The sequence below is a fragment of the Pagrus major genome, chromosome 4 (genome assembly GCF_040436345.1).
Source record: "Pagrus major chromosome 4, Pma_NU_1.0".
In the NCBI taxonomy this organism is placed as follows: domain Eukaryota; kingdom Metazoa; phylum Chordata; class Actinopteri; order Spariformes; family Sparidae; genus Pagrus; species Pagrus major.
Genome location: NC_133218.1, coordinates 14,545,332 through 14,564,462, shown reverse-complemented (window position 1 = coordinate 14,564,462; position 19,131 = coordinate 14,545,332). Strand labels below are relative to the sequence as shown.

The window sequence follows — 19,131 nt, the reverse complement described above, 5'->3', positions numbered from 1 at the left end:
GTTTAATTTGCAGAGAGATGAAAGCAATCAAGTGAATTTGTTTTCCTAAGATAAACTAAGACAAACTTCTTCTGCAACAACTCTGAAACACACAGGGAGACGTCTGTGAATACATCAACATCATTTTATTAATTTAAATCAAGGCCCAAACCGATAACTCCTCATTACACCATAATCATACTTAAAAATATTCTAAAAATCTTACATATCATAATTATCTGTCTGCAAGCCACCAGTTACCATCGTCACGTTTATTCATCAATGTAAGGAAATTTCTTGTTAGCTCCGTATCCTGAATGACCTGGTCTGGCTGCTGCACCTTCTTGTTTGACTTCTTTCTCTGGTTGACTTTGAGGTGCGTCCTTGTCGCTGGCTGGCTTGGAGCCTGTTAGAGACACTGAAATGCCATGCTATGTTAGTACTAAAATAAAACATACAGTAGCACATGAGTATAATCACAGTATACTACAGTATAGTCACATGATTGCCAGTTATAAATTACTCTTAAATGTTTCTGAATTTTTGTCTCACTTGGAGCTCTTGGAGCATCTTTCCCGCACTTGAGGGTGCTTTGAGCAAAGCACTCTGCCATCCAGGACAACACCTCTCCACAGTACCTGATCTAGAGGCAGAGACACAAATGACTGACAATGCAAACTGTCATTTTACTTTTACGCTAAATGCAACCTGATTATGTGTCAGACGGTGTTATTGAGGTCACTTTTCCAGGTTTACCTGCGCATCCATGGATGCCATTCGTTTCTCTTGGTCCTTGAACCCGCCAACAATCCTCAGCAAGCTCTGAACCCTTGATCACAAGTAAAAATCAGTTAAGATCATATTTAATGCTGCAATTTTTTTTACCACCAGGGGGCAGAAGAGCTTTAAAACCAGCTACAGTTTGGCATCAAACTCTGATGGACCCACTGCACATCACCTGCCCTGCAGTAATGTTTTCAAAATGTGCAAAACAACAGTTACTTTGAGGAGGTGCTCTTCAGTCTCTCCTCGCTGCTCTCCCAGTGCTGGCGCTCCAGTTTGGCCAGGTAGTTCTCTTTCTGCACTGTCTCCCATGTTATCAGCCTCTGGTCCAACCCTGCCGGCAGCTCCCTCTCTGGAAAAACACACACACAAGGAAGGAGTCCAATAACCAATTAACCAACAGGTATTTCTATGGATAGAGCAGGTGAAGGACAGAGATAAGCATATAGCATGTTTTCCAGTATTTCATTTTATTTTAATTTAGCCTGATAATCCACGAGAAACTTTAATATGTGCTTGAATTAAAACAGAATGACTTTATGGTTCCTAATGGAAATGTGCTGAAATATGTGCATATAACCTTCGTACCAAGGTGCTCCTGCTTGGACTCAGGCTGTTTGACCAGGCTGAGGAGGAGCTGGGACAGATGGCTGATGATGATGAAGGGTGGGGCCAGTGCTGGACGGCTGTGGTATTCCACGATCAAGTTGTATCTCTGGAACTTCCAAAAGATGTCTGTGTTGCCCTGGACCACCTGGAATGTGTAGCTGGGGAAAACACAACAACAATTCAATAAAACCAAGGAAAGACAGGGACAGAAAGAGTCGAGTAGCTCAACTCATTTCATCAGACAAACACTTAAATGGTTTACTTGATTCCCAGACCCTGACCTGAACATGGCAATGAGCAGGTTCAGCAGCAGGACATTGGTGACAAGAAGGAAGATAACTAGAAGCAGGATGACCAGCCAGTTGGCGTAGATGTTGGGACACGGCGGCCGTAGGCCCATGATTATCTCCTCTGAGTCATTGGTGCAGTTAATTTCAGGCATGCGAGCAGCTGTGCTCCGTTTAATGAAAGAACAAGAAAATTAGATTAGAAGATGTAACATTCAGGCCAACAGAAAGGCATCCCCGACTGCACAAATGATCAGAACAAACATTGTTCATGGATAAAAACACATTCTCCATCTTATTTTACATTCATTACCGCAATCCCTTTGTTTATGCATCCTTAATCTAGTTTTTACTGCTATTATCAAGCAGGTTTTATTCTCTTGTTTTTATATGTGAAGCCCTTGGTGCATGCTTAAAAATAAAGAACTTTGAGCTGCACATCTTGTATAAAGGTTACTATAAAAAAATAAAGATTATTATTATTATTTAACAGTTTAATCTTCTTTTCACTGAATACATTAGAAGTTTGCATCTACTGTATAATTCACCATCTATTTCCTCCAAGGGAATCTGGCCGAAGATGTGCAGGTAGGGGCGGTACAAGGCTCTGCGAAACACCCAATCAATCCTTGGGTCATTGGGGTGGAGAAGAGCCTGGGTGGCAACACCGTAAGCAATGAGCCACACACTCAGGAAAAAGAGGAAGAAGAAAACATCCTTCATCTGTAAAACAGAAACAGACACGTTTTTATTCTTCTTCATGAGCCATTTTGTCTTCATCTATGACCATCAACATCATAAAAAAATGAAATAATAACTAGAATGTTGAGATAGTAGTATTATTTTTTGGTCACCATTCTTTCCACAATGATGATCTTAGGGCCCAGCTGTTTATGAATGGCAAAGATGTGGATCAGACGTAGAGTGAACACCATGAAGTCAATCGCCAGAACCGTCCTTCCTGCCTCATAGGTGTCGTTTGCCATCCTGCAAAATCAATGAAATCGTACATTACTGTGGCCCTTCTCCCAATTCAGTATTTCATCCATTCACTCATCCTTTATTTTAATGCTCTAGCCTAGACCATCAAATGTAGAGGCTCCATACTGATGTATTGTCCGATATTTTTTCAGTGTTGTCTAATGTTAATTACCTGCATGAAACCCCAACAACAAAGAGTGAGAGGGCAACCATGTCGCATTTGTTCCAGTTGTCCTCAACGTAGAGTTTGAACTTTTTCAAGATGCTTATCTCTTCATCCGTGAAGAAGCTCTGTCATGAAAGATAGTTTATGCATTATTATGATGCACTATAAGACATTATCATTTATACATTTAAAAAACACGTAGTTCACTAAAAAATCATAGCCAGTCATTTTCGAGAAACCTTATCTTTGGTATGAAAAGCTTGAGGCTTGCTTTCATTTAATTTCTTTTAAGTTGTTTCCTTATCTGCTTTAATAGTATTAGTATTTTGATAGAAAGTGATATGTGTTTTTTTTTAAACATTTGAACTATTTTGTGCTCAATAAATGGGACTGAAATATAAATAACATTACGGACGTTTAAAGTAGTTTAGGTTGTGTACTAAGTGTGTAAAGTTGGCATTTCATACGTAAATGTGTTCACACCCTAAATTGTTCTAGGTTTTTATGGGTAAATGAGGCATTAACAAATATTTTTAACCTTTTTAAGGCATCCATTATGTCTGAACTGAGTGGGTTTTTTTCTCTCTAGGAGAGCTGAGTAATATTTGCCCTCTTCCAGGTCATACACTCTAGCTCTGTTCAGACGCACCTGCAGGGCCAAAAGGGAGTTAGCGGGTACACAGCTCTGCTGCTCTACAAGCACCTGCAGTGTCCCAAATTCTCAGTACTGTAAAATGTCTCTGACACCTAGGCTGTAAGGTTGAGTTGTCTCCCGTGGTTTGAACAGGGAACATGAAAGTGCATCAAGAACCAGTGCTTGGTCCCTCACCTCAGTGGTACATATAGTTCAAGAACAAGCTGAGGTGTGCTGCCTCCATAAAGTGATAGACTGGTGTGAAGGCCGTGAGTGTCATACTGTCCAACATGACGACCAAATACGTTCGCTACAACCCTGATTCCAGAAATGTTGGGACGCCATGTAAAAAATAAAAAAAAACAGAATGCAAACTGTGTTTCACAAAGTGGTGATGGTCTTATGTTGCTCCTGTCCCAATGTGTTGCCAGCATCATCAAACTAATGGCTGTTCAGGTTCAGTGTGTTTAGGAGTCAGAATTCCCCGACAAAATGTTTTAATAGAAGCAGGATGGGAGTCTGCTCTGCATTGGTTATTTCTTTGCAGCACTACTGATGGTGTTTGATCTTTACAGGGCATAAATTGATTTGTAAATAGAGCAGGAAGTGTTATAGACAGAAGGTAAATTGATCCTCACTTTACCTCACATTAACAACAGATGTAGTGGTGTTGCCTTAATATGAGGAGGTGATGGATTCTGTTTAAATAACAGCAAAACAGCCCTAATTATCCAACATCTCGCCTAGACTGACACACAAATTGTCTGGAATTTTAGTAGCACTGCAATGCGAAGGATTCAAATGGGCTTATATAATATAAACTGTACATACAGGCCTGTAACAATATATGCAATATCATAGTAGCTGTCACACCTTTGTGAGAGTGAGCAGCCTTGCACCAGCCCATCAATCAGATTTAAAAAGCTGGTAAACCCACAGTCTCTGAACTTGTTCTGTGACAAGTATGGTAAGAACAGGGGCCCCTGTGGCACCGTCTTCCCTCAGGGAGAGGCATGAACCCCTGGGCTCGGTAGCATGCCAGAGCCGCCTCAAGCTGAGTGGTTCTTTTTTTGGAAACCTGTGCCACAGTTCTGCTCAGCTCAGGGACTTTCTGAGATGCGCGTTGAAAGAGCGAGCGGAGGGAACAGCGGTGAAGGCCTGTCTCATCTGGGGCTTTTGTGCCCAAGGGAGGAAGGCTCAGCGGGATCAGTGCAATAAGGGATCATGCATGTCTGACCGGGCTCACCGGGAGGAAGTCAAACAGAGAGGCGAGAGGCTTGTGAATCCTTAAAACCCCGGAGAGATTGAGGTCATTGAAGTGATTCACATCACCTCCTACTCAGAATTGTCTGAGTTGTCGAGCCTGAACACTGTGATGGAAACACATCTAATAAGTATGACAGTGAATAGGGGTATACTCAGATCCTTAACAGAAAAATATCACTAAATCATGGTGTGACAACTTAAAATGTGTATACTAAGGGAACAAGTGATTTGGATGCTTTGACGGTTACCTGTCTGAGTTCCTCCAGCACCAAGGTGAAGACCCAGAAATAGAGCATGATCTCTGCGGCTCCTGGGCCAAAGGGCGGCGGTGGGCGGAAGTCTAGCAGGAGCACGTAGGTGAAGAGGAAGAGGAAGGCGAAGTACATGATGACATTACCGAGGAACACAGTGACAGGAGCGCTCCAGAAGCGACGCCAGCGGCGAAGCAAGAAACGCCACCAGACAGAGGCGCAGCTCTGTGCTGCTGGACCACCAGGTGGAGAGTCCCTGAGAAACAAAGAGAGGAAAACATGTAATATAATGATCTTAATATAGGCTTCTGTCTGTTCTTGTTCAAATTTACACTACCTGTCTTATCTTTTTTCCCAACATTTGTGATTGCTCTATTAGTCACACCTGTCCTGTATTAGGCTTCCCTAACTAGTATATTTAGGTCTGAGTTTTTCCTTCTCTTTTTGTCAGTTTGTCTGTGTTGAAATTAAATGTAAATCAATGCATTGCATCTTTTATACTCAAGCAGAATTTAGACTGAGGTCCAATGCAGTTTAATGTCAATATACAATGCAGGGTAATGCTACATATTTCAGAAGGAAAAATGAAAAATAAGAAATTTACAAGACAAGTTATGATTATTTAAAGCTAATTTGAGGATTAGCTGATTTCAAACTTACAAAGGGTCGTCGTCGTCAGTTAACAGTAAAGCCTTTTCTGTGTCCAGGCTGTCCAGCTCCACAAACTGCTCACGGCCATTACGATTATCAAGCTCCTCATCGCTGAGAAACACACACAAGAGCATCAGTGGACACAACAAAAAGACATCAGCCATGTTCCCACCCAATCTAACAGGAACTTTTAGTCCCAGGAACTACTTTTCAGGGAGCGAAAGGGTTCCTTCAGCCTGTTGTCTGACAATCCATGAAGATAAGGCAAATTAGTCTGCTGACATATGAAGAAACTAGTTGTACACATCACATTTTGCAGAAGACTATACAACAACAGTGCTGTAACTGTAGCCTATATGTAACTCCACGTGTATCTGTCGATGTGTTGAAGCTATCATTAAAAGAAAAAGTGGTTTGCAACAGATTTTTTTAAAAATGGCGGCTGAAATAAAATGCTGCAAGGCCTCGACCAACCAGAACTGTTCAGTGCTTCATAGTTCCTCTTATGGAAAGTACTACATTCTGAGCCGGGACTGTTTGGGGGGTAAGAACTTAATATAAACCCTGTTCCCTTCAGTGGAAACCTTCTAGTCCCTGCGAAAAGTTCTTGCTGTGGAAACACGGCTAAACAGTACATCCGCGTGGCAAAGAGAAATGTTGGAGTAGCATCAGACTGATCACCTGAACTTTATGAGGTTGGTCCAGATGAGTGGAGGACAGAAGAAAGACACCACAAGTTTGGAGATGGCTGTGTCTGTTGTCATCGCCCCCCACCAGATCTTTGTGAGGAGAGCCTGCAGTAAAAGTTCAGTTGTGTATGATTTATGTTGAATCCAGACAGGGCAAAGTTCACCACAAGAGGGCACCACATGCCTTGGAATAATTCTGCCTAACAGCCTTGTGACTATATTCATGGATGCATCATACAGAGAGTTACCTAAGCTGGTTAACGGGGTGGGGGAAAGTTTAATATTGCATAAGACGTGAACTATTTCCTTCTCCAGAGCTGTCTAGCTGCAGTTTGGAATGAGATCTCTTACATGAAAGGATACCTAATACTTAGTCATGGGCTTGTCCCCTCTTAATAACATCCCAGTAAAATCCACCTTCTCTCGAAACATTACACATGTACTGGATTATGATTAACAGCTTCCCATTTTAAAAAGGCTGTACGACTGTGACTGCGTGCTTTAATAAAAAATTACTTTGCTGTCAAGATTTTTCTGCCTACCAACACTCCCTGCTGACATTGACTACCAATTAACTCTCAGTGATGACTTTGTGATGACAAGGTCGGTTGTTGGAGGGATATTCAAGCAAAACTGTGCACTGATTGGAGCCCAGGGAGCAGCAAAACATACGACTTTAAAATAAGTAATGGCACGCAAGGCCCTGGAAAAGCTTTTAATAACTGCAGGGCAAAACACTATTTAAATACAAAAGGCAGCACGCTCTCTTAATCGAATGCATAATACGTTTGAAACCGTTGAAAGATGAATGATGAAAGTTAAATGTTTTATAACTGCTGAAATAATCAGTTCAATTGGAGCCAAATGAGCATATGGATGAGTCTCCTTGTTACCTGAACTCCGTCGTGGGCAAAGAAGGATTTGGCATCTGCCTCAGTTGCCAAGTTAAGGACTGTAGATTTGCTCCAGCAGTGTGTTCTCCTCACTAACAAAGCATAAGCCCTGTCTTCACTGTTGGAGTAACACTCTCCAAAGACATCTGCCACAATAAGAACAATAGGTACACAGTGTCAGCCTCTTGGCTGCAGTTGAAGGATTCACACATTCAGATTCATATTTATATTCCCCTCCAGTTGGTTGTGTTTGTGTTTGTTTTGTTGTGCTGTTGAGGTCAGGAAATGAACCTCTTGCTATGTTTGACCTTTACTTTTTCCAATCACACTGTCAGTTGTTGTCATTGAATGGTTTGTGTACTCACCAAGGGCAAACTGCTCATACTTGGCCTCCTTCATACTCCGTGCAGACTCAGCTTCAGATTCCAGTCTTGCCATCTCTTTCAGAATCTTACAACCCGCCAGCGCTGCCGCAACTGCCTCAGGGCCCTGAAGGATTAAAAGAAAGCTGGATCCGAGAAATGGGTCTGAGAGAAGGATCTGAGAAATCCAGTTAAGAATTTTAGAGAGCTGCTTCTTTTTGCATCTAAATGTGGCGTACTGCACTCCTGTCCTCAGCTGATCATATTTGAAGTTATAGACATCTATATACATTTTGGTGTTGCAGTTATTTTTTTTTTTTTAATGGTGGATTTCAAATGTCCAAATGCAGTCTTACATTGGACATGACTACAGTGGTGTTTTTATAGACCTGAGAAAGAGAAAAAAAACTACCCTCAACCTCTGAGGACTTCACCTCAAAAGGATTACATAATGTGTTTCAAGATGTTTTTCCTTCCTGCCTACTTTTCTTCCTTCCTTCTTTATATTGATCACCATCGCCGCCTGTTGATTTAAATAACACCAATGACTGTCTGGAGTGTTAGTTTTTGAAAACTGGTTAAAAGTATTGGCAATTTTGGTAAATGGTAATGATACGCAAAAAATATCGATATGGTCCTTAGCTTGAAGAACAGTTCAATATTTAGGGAAAGGCACTAATTTGTCTTCTTAGCGAGCGTTAGATAAGAAGATAAACACCCCTTTCATATCTGTCCATGCGATATGAAGCTGGAGCCAGGAGACTGGTTTTGCATAATGTCTAGAAATGGGAAAACAGCTTGCCTGACTCTGTCCAAGGTCTCTGCCTGAAGCTGAACTGCTCCAAGAAATAGCCTGCTCCCGACCAAGAAATAGATTGGCACCTACCCCCTGGTTAAACTATGTTTTATGTACGGATTAAACATCAAGATGTTACATTTTAATTAGTGTGCTTCAGAGGTTCAGGTAGGCAAATTTTGTCACTTTCGGACAGAGGCGGGGCTAGCTGTTTCAAGATGTTACGCTAAGCTAATTTAACTGTCTCCTATAGGTCCTCCTTCATATTAAATGGTCACATATGATATATGATATGATAGTGGTATCAATCTTATTTGTCTCTTATTAAGATGGCAAATAAACTTATTTCTGAAAGTGTTCAACTGTTTCTTTAAACAACTGTTCCACTTCAGATGGATTTCTTGTCACCTTATACATGTGAGTCCTCTTTTTCACAAAGAAAGTCTATAAAGGCAATTAAGTACATTATTCTGTACGTTATTCTATTGTCATTTTCTATAATCAGCAGGCAATAACTTTATAGGACTAACATGTCAAATGTGTAAATGAAGAGCAACATAGGCCAACTAAAACAGGGAGGTTTCACTTCATATCCCTTCACACCTCATTATTAAAATAATCAGTGATTCTTATACATTACGCTGTAGGCTATCTCACTCCTAGGTTCATATGTATGTACATATTTTGCTAGCATTAGCCAGCCTGCAAGAATAATAGTGATGAGGCCTTCAAACGTGAGCGATACTTCAAACAATCTAATTACGAATGCAGATACCTTGGCCTGAGTCGGAGAGTTAGGAAGATTTGCAGTGGGGGATGTACACACACTGAATGCAATTACCATAATTTCTGATAATGTTTGAAATAAGACACAGGAACGGAGCACATCTGGGTGACCGCTTGTGGGATTACAATAATTGGCTCCCTTAGTTCAGTTAAGGGCAATAAAGAAATTAAAGGTGCCTTGAAAAGATGTTGAAAACAAAGAGCAATTATCATTGATTGGTGTCATTTAAACTATTCACAGGGCATCAATCCCATGTCAGGATATATTTCTCATTAACTTCATCATGACTTTAGATACGCCTGCACTACCTCACCGCTAGATGAATATACTGCCCCATGAAGCAGCATGACCTTCATTTGAATAATGTTCTCGGAGATAAGATAGCTTTTTAGTTCACCTCACTTCTTGATAAATATGCCGTTTGCCAGGCTCTTTTATCTAAAGTGACATTTTCATATGGCAGGCCTGACCTGCACCTGCGCTGTGCTGTGCTGGCCCACATCACTCTTGTTCACACTGAGGCCAGAATACAAACTATCGCAGTAAAATTCAGCTCACTTCAATTTGGTTTGAGTTAAGTTTTTGCCAATGCCAGGCACATTTAGACGTTTAGTGACTGAACCACACGGGGCTGAGATAGAACGAGCCGGAGCTTGACTGACTACAGAAGACTGACCATGGCCCAGAAGTAGTTAGCCATCTGCTGTCGGTTCTGAAGGACGGCCCAGAGGAAAAGATCCCTCCAAGGATGTTCACAGCACTCCTCTAACTCTGGCAGGTTCTTCTGGGTGTGGAACAGTCGACCCTTTGCTGGCTTCTCCTGGAGCACAAAGACAGTCCACTACATGTATTAAATATGAATTGTAAACAGGGACGCTGCAAACGGTGCACAGAACATTTTATAGCATGAGTCACACATAGCAAAATCTCTTGTAGAACCAATTACCTCCTCTGCCAAGGAGACAGTCTGGTAGGTGTCTGTCAGCAGTGGATATTTTAAAAATGTATGAAGTTATTTCTATGAAACACGCTGACCTTCAGCCAGGAAAAACAAATGATTTTCATCATTGTACGAGTTATAATTTCTTCCCTGAGATTATCACCTTTTAAAGCTGTGTAGTATGATACATATAACATGTAATACACCACAAAGAGGAAGGCGATTTCACTTCTTAGGGTGTAACAGCTAATTTCTATGGAAGCCCAGAGGGGCAAGTGAAGAGTTGTTTTTCTTGGTGATTAATTTTCAAAGTCTGATCTAAATTGTTATTATTGGATAATCTTGAGTTCATTTTTTTTGCCATCTGTGAAAACATGTGAAAAAAAAATGGGAAGGACAGGATTACCTAAATATTGTGATGTCCTTAGTGTTTAGAATTTATGTTTTTCTCCCACTAATGCAATATAAGGTTGCCATATAAGATTCAGTGAGGGGGTTTACCATTATGTCTGCATATTGTCTGTTTAATTGCATCTTTCAGGCCTTTAACAGAGGTTAAGAAGGGAAAATCACTCACTGCTCGCAACTCAAAGCCAAATGTAAACTGCTAAAAGGGGGCACAAATAGCTTCAATTTAAAAGGCAAAAAGAATGACCCACTGCAAGAAAGCCTTTCTTAGTCAGTGTGTAGTACATCACTCACCGTGGGAATCTTTTGGTAAAAGCCTTTGCAGGAGTCGTGCAGAAAGTCTTTCAGCACTTTAGCAACCTCGAAGAGGGTGAAGCGTGGTTTCCGGTCCCCTTGCTCAGGCGGATGGTGCACGGGTGGACCGGGTGTCCTGGCAGCTCCGAGCACCAGCTGCTTCTCTGCGTACTTTTTGAGGAGCAGGTTATGCAGGAGGCTCTTCTCCGACACGGACCAGTAGAGCTCCTGTAGACGGCCGTAGGTGAGGAACTCGCCCAGGTTCACGCCATTGTCCACAAAGAGGTGCACAAAGTCAGGTTTGTCATTGATCAGCGCGTCCATCATCACCTCTTCAAGGTCACATGCCTGCAAAGATCACGTGTCCTTGTTAGAATAAAGCAGCTGTGTTCTTTTCATCTAAATAAAATGTTTGTGTAATTGTCTGCTTCCTTTCCACTGTTAGACAATGTGACTGGCTTGTCACTATTTTTGTGCTATTTAATGAGTCACTAGTCAAGCAGCCCCTTTCATATTGATTGACTAATATTGACTGTGAGCATATTAGCATACTGATGTTTATTACAAAGCACCACTGTGCCTAAGTATAGCTTTACAGAACTGCCAGTATGGTGCTAGACTCTTTAGTCTCTTTTTTCATTTGGGCAGCAGAAGCTCAGTCTGTGGAGACTTGGCTTACCCAGCATGGGCCACAGTACACAGTGTGTAGGAGAGGGGCCAGTTCAGCTCCTGGGCACTGCTGCTTTAGCAAGGCAACAGGGGTTAACCGCTGAGGGGGCTCCGCTATATGGCAGCCCCCCAAAATCAGTAAGCCCCCCTATTTTTCTCACTTCGAGGTAAACAAAGTTCTCCTTCTTCTTCTGCCTCATTTCGTTGGTTAAATATGCTCAATGTTGACTTGTTTGCAGATTTAATTTAACAGTTTAAACACACGCTCAAGCCTGAAGCTAGCATTGAGGACACCGAGGTCATGTCCTCGTTAATTTTTTTATATATTTATATTCCAAAATGTTAAATTAAAGTGACAAATTGCTCACATTAATTAGATGTATGGTGTGTTTAGAACAAAGAAAGCAAGCATCATCTCGCCAGCAGAGCCGAACAGCCTCCTGTCACGGATGCAAAATGGCGAGGACCCAAATGAAATTACAGAGACAGGCAGATGAAAACAAAAGCGAGCTTTAATGAAGCTGATGTTCTAAATACAGAAAATACTAAATCCAAAAGGTAAGCAATAAAGGCTGCGGAGAAAAGTCCAAAAAGCAAGGCAGTAAAAACTTCACAGAAATCAAGGAGTGAAAAACTAAACTAAACAGGGAGATACGAGGAACACAGGGAGGCACACAGGCAGGCACAAGTAGAGCAAATGACCAGTTGACAGGTGAGACAAGCAGACGAGCCAACGAAGAGTGGGGAGAAAACAAAACACAGGCTTAAATACCCAGGGACTGATTGACTAATGGGACACAGGTGGGCAAACAGACAAAAGGGAAGAAGTAGGAAGTGAAACATGACACATAAAATTACAAATCACAAAACTAAAAACCCAAACTATGACACCTACAAGTGAAACCCATGACACTATGTGACATATATTGTATGAAAGGAGTTGCGCACGTCCTGACTGATCTGAGTTTTGTGTCCATTACTAAAATGTTACAAACATTGATCACAATTTCATTGATCAATAATGAGAAATACAGCTTCTTTTGACTCATTTACATACAGTATTTATCTCTAATCATAAAGGTGTATGTATATTTTCAACAACTCAATCTGTGAAACATGTTAGTATTTTTTTTGCAAAGAAATCAGTTTAAATCAAATTATATCAATTATAATGAATCCCACCAAACCCACCTAAATCCTGGCCACAGCCCTGCACACACTGGATTAAGGACAAGTTTAATTATCTGTTTGTGGCAAATATCTAATCATGTCACTATGTTTTCGTCTCACCTTCCACTCCACATCTCCATTAAAGATGTCACTCTTGGCAATGTCCACCCTGTTCCAGGCCACAGCCAGCTTCAGTTCATCCAGGAAGTCTTGAGCTTCCTGACTTTGGCTCTTACAAGCTGAGACACACACAAGAACACACACACACACCCATAGCCATGGCCATGATGCACGTGATGTCAGCAAGTTCGCAGCCCACGAACTACTCAAAATGTCAAGGCTCTTGTTCCATGTGACCATCAAGTTTCAATACCTGTGATTGTACAGCCTGAGAAAATTGCAAGTTTCTTGATAACATATTTCACACAAGGTACTTTACCCTTGACAAGAGCTTTGAGTATGACCGTATCCAGCTCAGAGCTCTCCTGTTCAGGGTCGTGGACGGTAAGGAGGTGCCCGTGGTCAAGTACCTTCTGGATCTGATTGGCAGGTTGACAGTCAGTTATTATTAAAACCTCATTTGAGTGAAGATATATGCATATTTGTATCACTGATGCATTGTTTTCTAAGATTACAATCCCTTCACTGTGTATGATAGCTTGAAAACATGTTGCATGACAGGTTTCTCTCCCTCCTCCTTCATACTCTTAATTAGGTCATCACATACAAATTTTGACGATAAGGATGAAAATCCCACTTTAGCTTCCCTCACAATCTTTCCCCAGTGTGCCCCATTTTTCTGGCAGCGTTCAAGTCTTGTGATCTGCATATCTGTGTATGTGCCTGCCTCCATGCTGTGCACAGCACTCTCACCAGCTTGACCCAGTTACTGATGTCTGTGCTGTGGTGGGCATTTGGAAAGGTGTCCAGCAGCAGCTCATGAACGCTGTCCGTATCCCAGCAGCCCCTATTCATCAGCGTGACGAGGATGTCAGCCACGCCTCCTGAGCCTGCCAGGATGAGCCATGGTGTCGAATTGCCAATGCCTTTGTACATCCTCTGCAGAGAGGGACAGGATGTTCAGACGTGCAGCCAAACTCTCACACGTCTTTATTTTCAATAAATGACAGGGAGTCATATTGACCAGAGTTAGTGTATTCCGTAGTCTCGGTTATGGTCTATTCATGCAAATAAACTGGTGGCTTTGACGGGCTTTCTAGCAAAAGAGATTAGGTTTGTGAAAAAAGAAAGAATTTGTTTCTCAGTCTGGCTTTGGCTCGCAACTTCAGGATGTGGCACAACCAAAATTTGATTTGGAGCCTAATTCAAGCCTGAGCTACTGTTCTGTCAGATTGTGCCCATTCGCATGACAGAACAATCATCCAGCTTTCAAAAGGCCTCTTTGCGGTCACATCTTCAAAGTTCATGAGTAACCAACGGAGCAAAATGAAACTCACCTTTAGAATCCTGGGTTCTCCGTGTACCAAGAGACACAGAACAGGGATCTCAAAACTTCCTGCACCTGCAAGCACCAAAAAGTACATTCACATTATTATCTTTCGCATCTCAGAGTTTCTCAAATTATTATCACTCTGTAATTACCACCCACTGCAGCATGAATGGTGCATAGGCTTTTCCTGTCAACTGCTGTCTAACCAGTGCTTTTTTTCACACATTAAGTGACACATATCTTTTCCACAGATTCGCTTTGCCTCAGAGTTGTCAGCAGTGGAACAAAAGAGCGATGTTTCCGTCTGAGATTGTTAAATTTGAACAGTCTTGGAGGTTAACGAGTTAAACAAGCAAAACAAAATGGAGGAGAGAAAACCTAATTTGTATCATTAATCATCTCTCAGTTCTTCATATTTATCTTATAGTGCCTCTGGAGATATCGACCCCTAAGCTGTGAACCAACTTATTAACAGGTAGATACTATGTGCTGGGATATCCCAGAAAAATAAAGGAATATAAAATTTTGCAGTGGCTTTAAGGCAGTAAGAGGTAACAGTAAAGCAATCTTTGAACGTAAAGGTATCCTGTGAGGTTTATATCCACTATAGTCTGCCAATTGCTAGAATAAATCTTGGCGATGTACCTTTCTGAAAATCCTGGATATGTTAAAACTTAACATTTCTTTATGTTACAACTTTATATTTCTGTAGGTTCAGTCTTCTATTTTATGATTCGACAATGCTGTGCTTACGATCTCGTTTGGTTCTGGAGCAAGAACCACTTGGTTAGGGTTAGGAAAAGATCTTTTTTTTTTAAAATAACTGTTTTGGTCGCCACAAACATAGCTGGAGATCCTGACGTGAGGTCTTGTTAAAAATGCACAATTTTGTCCCCACAAAGTCTCATTAAAAGTAACAAGTAGTGTTTTCCCTCGTCAAAAATATCCAGTTGATTCACACTTACAAATGTTCCAATATGAAAGTCAGGTCCTAAACATGTAATGTGAAAGTGATATGACACATTTTGCAGGATTGTCAGTATGATATTTAGCCTATGACATGTACAAATATGAACATGTCAGTCGCTTGCAGAAATGATAACTGCCAACATTTTATCCTGGCGACTGGGCTGGAAGTCGTTCCTTTAAGGCTTCTCCACTCGGTGACAGTTGTTGGTAGTAAGCAATGCCCATGCGAAGGAGGAGAAGAAGAAGACGGAAAGCTAGCACTCATGGAAGTAAACGAGGCAAAATGTATTTTCTATTTATAACTCATATTGTTTTAAGTTTAACTGGGTTTGCAAATGTTTTTTAGGGATGGAAATGCACCAAACACATTTGTTAGACATCAAGGATACACAAAATGTATTTGAGATATGCTAAGTGTAAATTTTTTGTTTATTCACAAGTTGATTATATTGTTTATATTGTTCTGTCTTATTCTCTTCTTGTTCATATGTTGCTGTTTTATTAATTCATTTATCATTTTTTATTTATGCTTTTCTCTTTTTTGCTATACCCTTTGCTGCTGTAACAATGCTAATTTCCCCACTGATGGACTAATAAAGCATTATCTTATCTTGTGTTGCCTGAAGAAAACTCCACAGGGTACCTTTGATTACTCAGTATATTTGTAAAGTAAATCCAGTAACCTTTGCAACCATCGTGCATTACACGATATTGCACTTGTGTACTATATTGAGGAATGTGACTTTACAGCAAGCCATATGAAAAGGTCATGAAATATAAAGCAGCACCTGTACTACGAACAGCGCCACGGTGAAATAATGCTTTATGCATCTTGATGCATAATTTAACACCATGAAAGGACCATTTATTGGACCATTTTTTAATATTTAATTACACTTAACTGTTTAAAAATGTATATAAATTTTACACTGATATTGTTAATATAGCTTAATTAAATCCCATTATTGGTTCCCAGCAGTGACCTAAAGGGCTTTACCTCCATAACCAGTGCGCTGGAGCGAGATGTGTTTGAGCAGCTTCACCCTCATTTCACTGGTGGCTCCCGGTCTGTTGGGATCTTCTTCCACCAGCAAAAAGTGAGAGTGGTGGCTGTCCAGGGAATACACTGACCCATGAGGTAAATCCTGCGGCTTGTATACTGCAGGCTCATCCACCTTGAGAACAAGAATATGCAGAGATACAGACAGAGGACAACATGAGCATGTTAATGTGAAATATGTAAATATTTGCTGACAAACGTTGCCGCTGTTTTTATTAGCTCTATAATGTCTGTGTATGTACAGAAACCTTGGCAGTGAGCAGCGCCTCTCTGTTGTGGATCATGTTCCAGGGTGCAATGCCAATGGCCACTACACGAACTTTAGAGGAGGTGCTGGCCAAGGAGTGATCTCTCACTGCCTGGCCCAAGTGTTTGGTGATGCCAAAGCGAAAGCCATTTGTCAAAATCCATGCCCCTAGAGAACAGAGAAGCGGTTCCATTTGTGTTTGTGTGGAATAACAGTTTTTTGTGCACTTGGAAGCAGAAAGCAGGGGAACTAGGAGCCAGTCTCTAACATGTGTCTGTATTAAACCAGAGAGTTGTGTCCTAGATTCCATATAAACAGCTGGCCTATTGATTATGCTTATTAGATTGTTGCCTTATATGGTTATATACCATTCTGTGTTTGTCCTCCTCACATGCATTAAAATTCATGACTAATTATGCAATTAAAAACAAATGAAAAAAATGATAAATTATTTATGACTCTTATTTTGGACTTCATCCATCTACATAAAAGACAGGCTTTCATCTTGGTGATTTGTCCCCAGTAATTCTTCTACCAGCCAAAGGAGGGCAACAGAGAACCCATTCTCTATCATCGACTGTTGATTTTTAAAAAAACAGGCCAGTTTTTGCCTCTTGATTATAACCTGTACTCTGTGCAGCCTTCACAAGTCCTTTTCTCAGAGTGTCCCTGAGCCACGGCTTCATCTGCGCCAGCTCGTCTCCTCCCACCAGGGCCACCACCAGGTGTGGAGGAGCCAGGCCCCACTCCTCTGTCAGCATCTGGTAGATCAGCACTGGGTCTGTGTTGCTGCGTACCCTCATAAACTAGACATAAATAGACATGTTGGTATCAGTATTCAGCCTGAAACTCTTCGTATGTTGTTATATAACCTTCAGTATCTGTTATCGAGCCCTACCTTTGCTCTTGTCTTAGTCGAACCAAGGAAGTCGATGTCACCCACTCTTCCGGCTGCCCAGTGACTCTTCTCCTTCTTCATTCTGCTGGCCATACCTCTGGCTACATTCTCCAGTGTCTCATCCACTGTAGAGCAGCAGGAACAGCCCAGCAGGACACTGAGAGAGGCACACATTAAATTGATATGTGTGTTGTATCATACAGCAATTTCTAACAAAACACAATCGTGAAAAAATACTTTTACTTCTACTGCTCACCCAGAACATCCCTCTCACTAAGTTCCTCATAATTATGCACCAAGACTTTTCCCTCCTCCTGCATTCCTGGAGGGTGTCAAGCACCTGGATAGAACCAGTGGAATCCCTGGTCTTCTTCAAACGCAACCTTAAGACTCACCTCTGCAAACTTATAACTTTTTAGTCTCTACTTTTTCTGAATTCAAAGGAAGTCTATAATCTGTCCTATAACTGTCAGATCAGATCTGAATTTAAACTACTGAAATAGATTATAGGTTTCTTATGTTGCTCTGTTTGCCTGTTGGGGTTTTATTTAGCAGGGGGTGAAGTTTGCAGGACAGTAACGCCATGGGCCATGGACAAACAAATTATCGCCACACGTGGTTATTTATTAATCCTTTTGGATCATAACTCCTGTAAGACATTGAATGCAAATTTTCAGTATAAACCCATTTCTGTCTAAATGGCTTTCCACCAATGTGCATCTTTTTCAAAATGTCTTTGTCACTGCAATTCACTGAAATGATCATAACAGGCAATTAATATTTGAATGAGCCCAAAACACTGTTATTCTTTTTTTGAAAAACTGTATGCAGTATCATTTCTCTTTTGTTTTATACATATTTGGACATTTACTCTTTGATCAACACCATACCATCACCCTCACTTTCATCTATAATTGGCAAGGCCCTAATATTTCCAGACAGTGTAAAAGCTGAAACAGATCCAGATGAAGAGATGGTTTATTTACAAAATCTATACACTATCATTAAAGGTACCCCGTGGAGTTTTGGACCATAAGCAGCGCTATGGAGCTATGGTTATTTATGTGTGCGTCCCTGTTTTGTTTTGTCTTGCACTCCTGCCAATGATTTTACACTGTTCTACTGATCGACAGGTGGTGGAAATGAGCCAAGGAACACAACAATGAACCAACAAAGCAGTCAGAAAGAAGACTGATAATCTGTAAACATGGATGTCAACAATACAGGATTTAAAGTACTTTTAAAAAAGAGCTTTTTAAATCATTCTGAACATTTCGTCCACTCATTTGAAAGAGGGACACAATGTGGAAAGCTACTGGTGTGGACTAATTTTACGTGATTTGGCCACTTTGTCTGGTTTGCTGCTGGTTTGGCAGATCTGTCCATAATCTGCTGTATCAAGAATATCGCCCTTTGCTTTTGCTCTTAGTATTTAATATTAGAGAGAGCATTCTATTCAACAGCTAGGAAATTATGGCCGGCACTCATGAATAATTTAGATAGAAAACTGTACTTGGAATTAGTTAAGGCTTGTTATTCGTGTACAAATATTTGCTTATTGGAGCAACTCTTACACTTATGGCCCGCAAATGACTGTGCTGATTTGATTATCGCAAATAGCTATTTTTTCATTGATCTAATGGGGATTTCTTCATCATGAATACTTAATAGCACTGTAACTGAATAAAGAGCTTCTGCCAATTGTCACTTAATAGGAATAGGACTCTCTTTACACACACACATACACACACACACCTGTGCTCCTCTGACCACTCCAGTGCGTCCCCACATCGCAGGCATCTCGTTTGTGGCCGCAGTGTCCCCTGTAAACAAATTAATGCACGGATATTATGTCCATTTTGCTCTAAATGCATTATGACTCACTAACCACT

At 41.0% G+C, this 19,131-nt stretch overlaps 1 protein-coding gene across 1 annotated transcript; it reads right to left on the bottom strand.

Annotated features, from left to right (window-relative positions):
* Positions 1-163: 163 nt before the first annotated feature.
* On the bottom strand, positions 164-19,057 carry trpm5 (transient receptor potential cation channel, subfamily M, member 5). Its single transcript, XM_073464570.1, has 25 exons — positions 18,995-19,057; positions 17,240-17,396; positions 16,967-17,147; positions 16,343-16,509; positions 16,032-16,209; positions 14,073-14,137; positions 13,489-13,674; positions 13,055-13,154; positions 12,736-12,854; positions 10,777-11,124; positions 9,811-9,954; positions 7,555-7,678; positions 7,190-7,335; positions 6,289-6,401; positions 5,617-5,718; positions 4,954-5,212; positions 2,812-2,930; positions 2,513-2,645; positions 2,207-2,381; positions 1,653-1,821; positions 1,351-1,529; positions 982-1,114; positions 736-808; positions 532-622; positions 164-397 (listed from the first exon to the last, which is right to left on the bottom strand). The coding sequence occupies exons 2-25, from the start codon at positions 17,330-17,332 to the stop codon at positions 252-254; spliced, it is 3,543 nt and encodes a 1,180-aa protein (XP_073320671.1). The 5' UTR covers positions 17,333-17,396; positions 18,995-19,057; the 3' UTR covers positions 164-251.
* Between the last annotated feature and the right edge of the window lie 74 nt (positions 19,058-19,131).

What these genes read in the sequence shown, in the direction of transcription:
- trpm5 (XM_073464570.1), bottom strand. Translation starts at nt 17,332, where the DNA reads ATGGCCAGCAGAATGAAGAAGGAGAAGAGTCACTGGGCAGCCGGAAGA. An exon ending in ACTCAAAGCTCTTGTCAAGG is followed by an intron (nt 12,855 to 13,054) that starts GTAAAGTACCTT and finishes TGTGTGTCTCAG; the next exon opens with CTTGTAAGAGCCAAAGTCAG. An exon ending in CTGCTCATTGCCATGTTCAG is followed by an intron (nt 1,530 to 1,652) that starts GTCAGGGTCTGG and finishes TGTTTTCCCCAG; the next exon opens with CTACACATTCCAGGTGGTCC.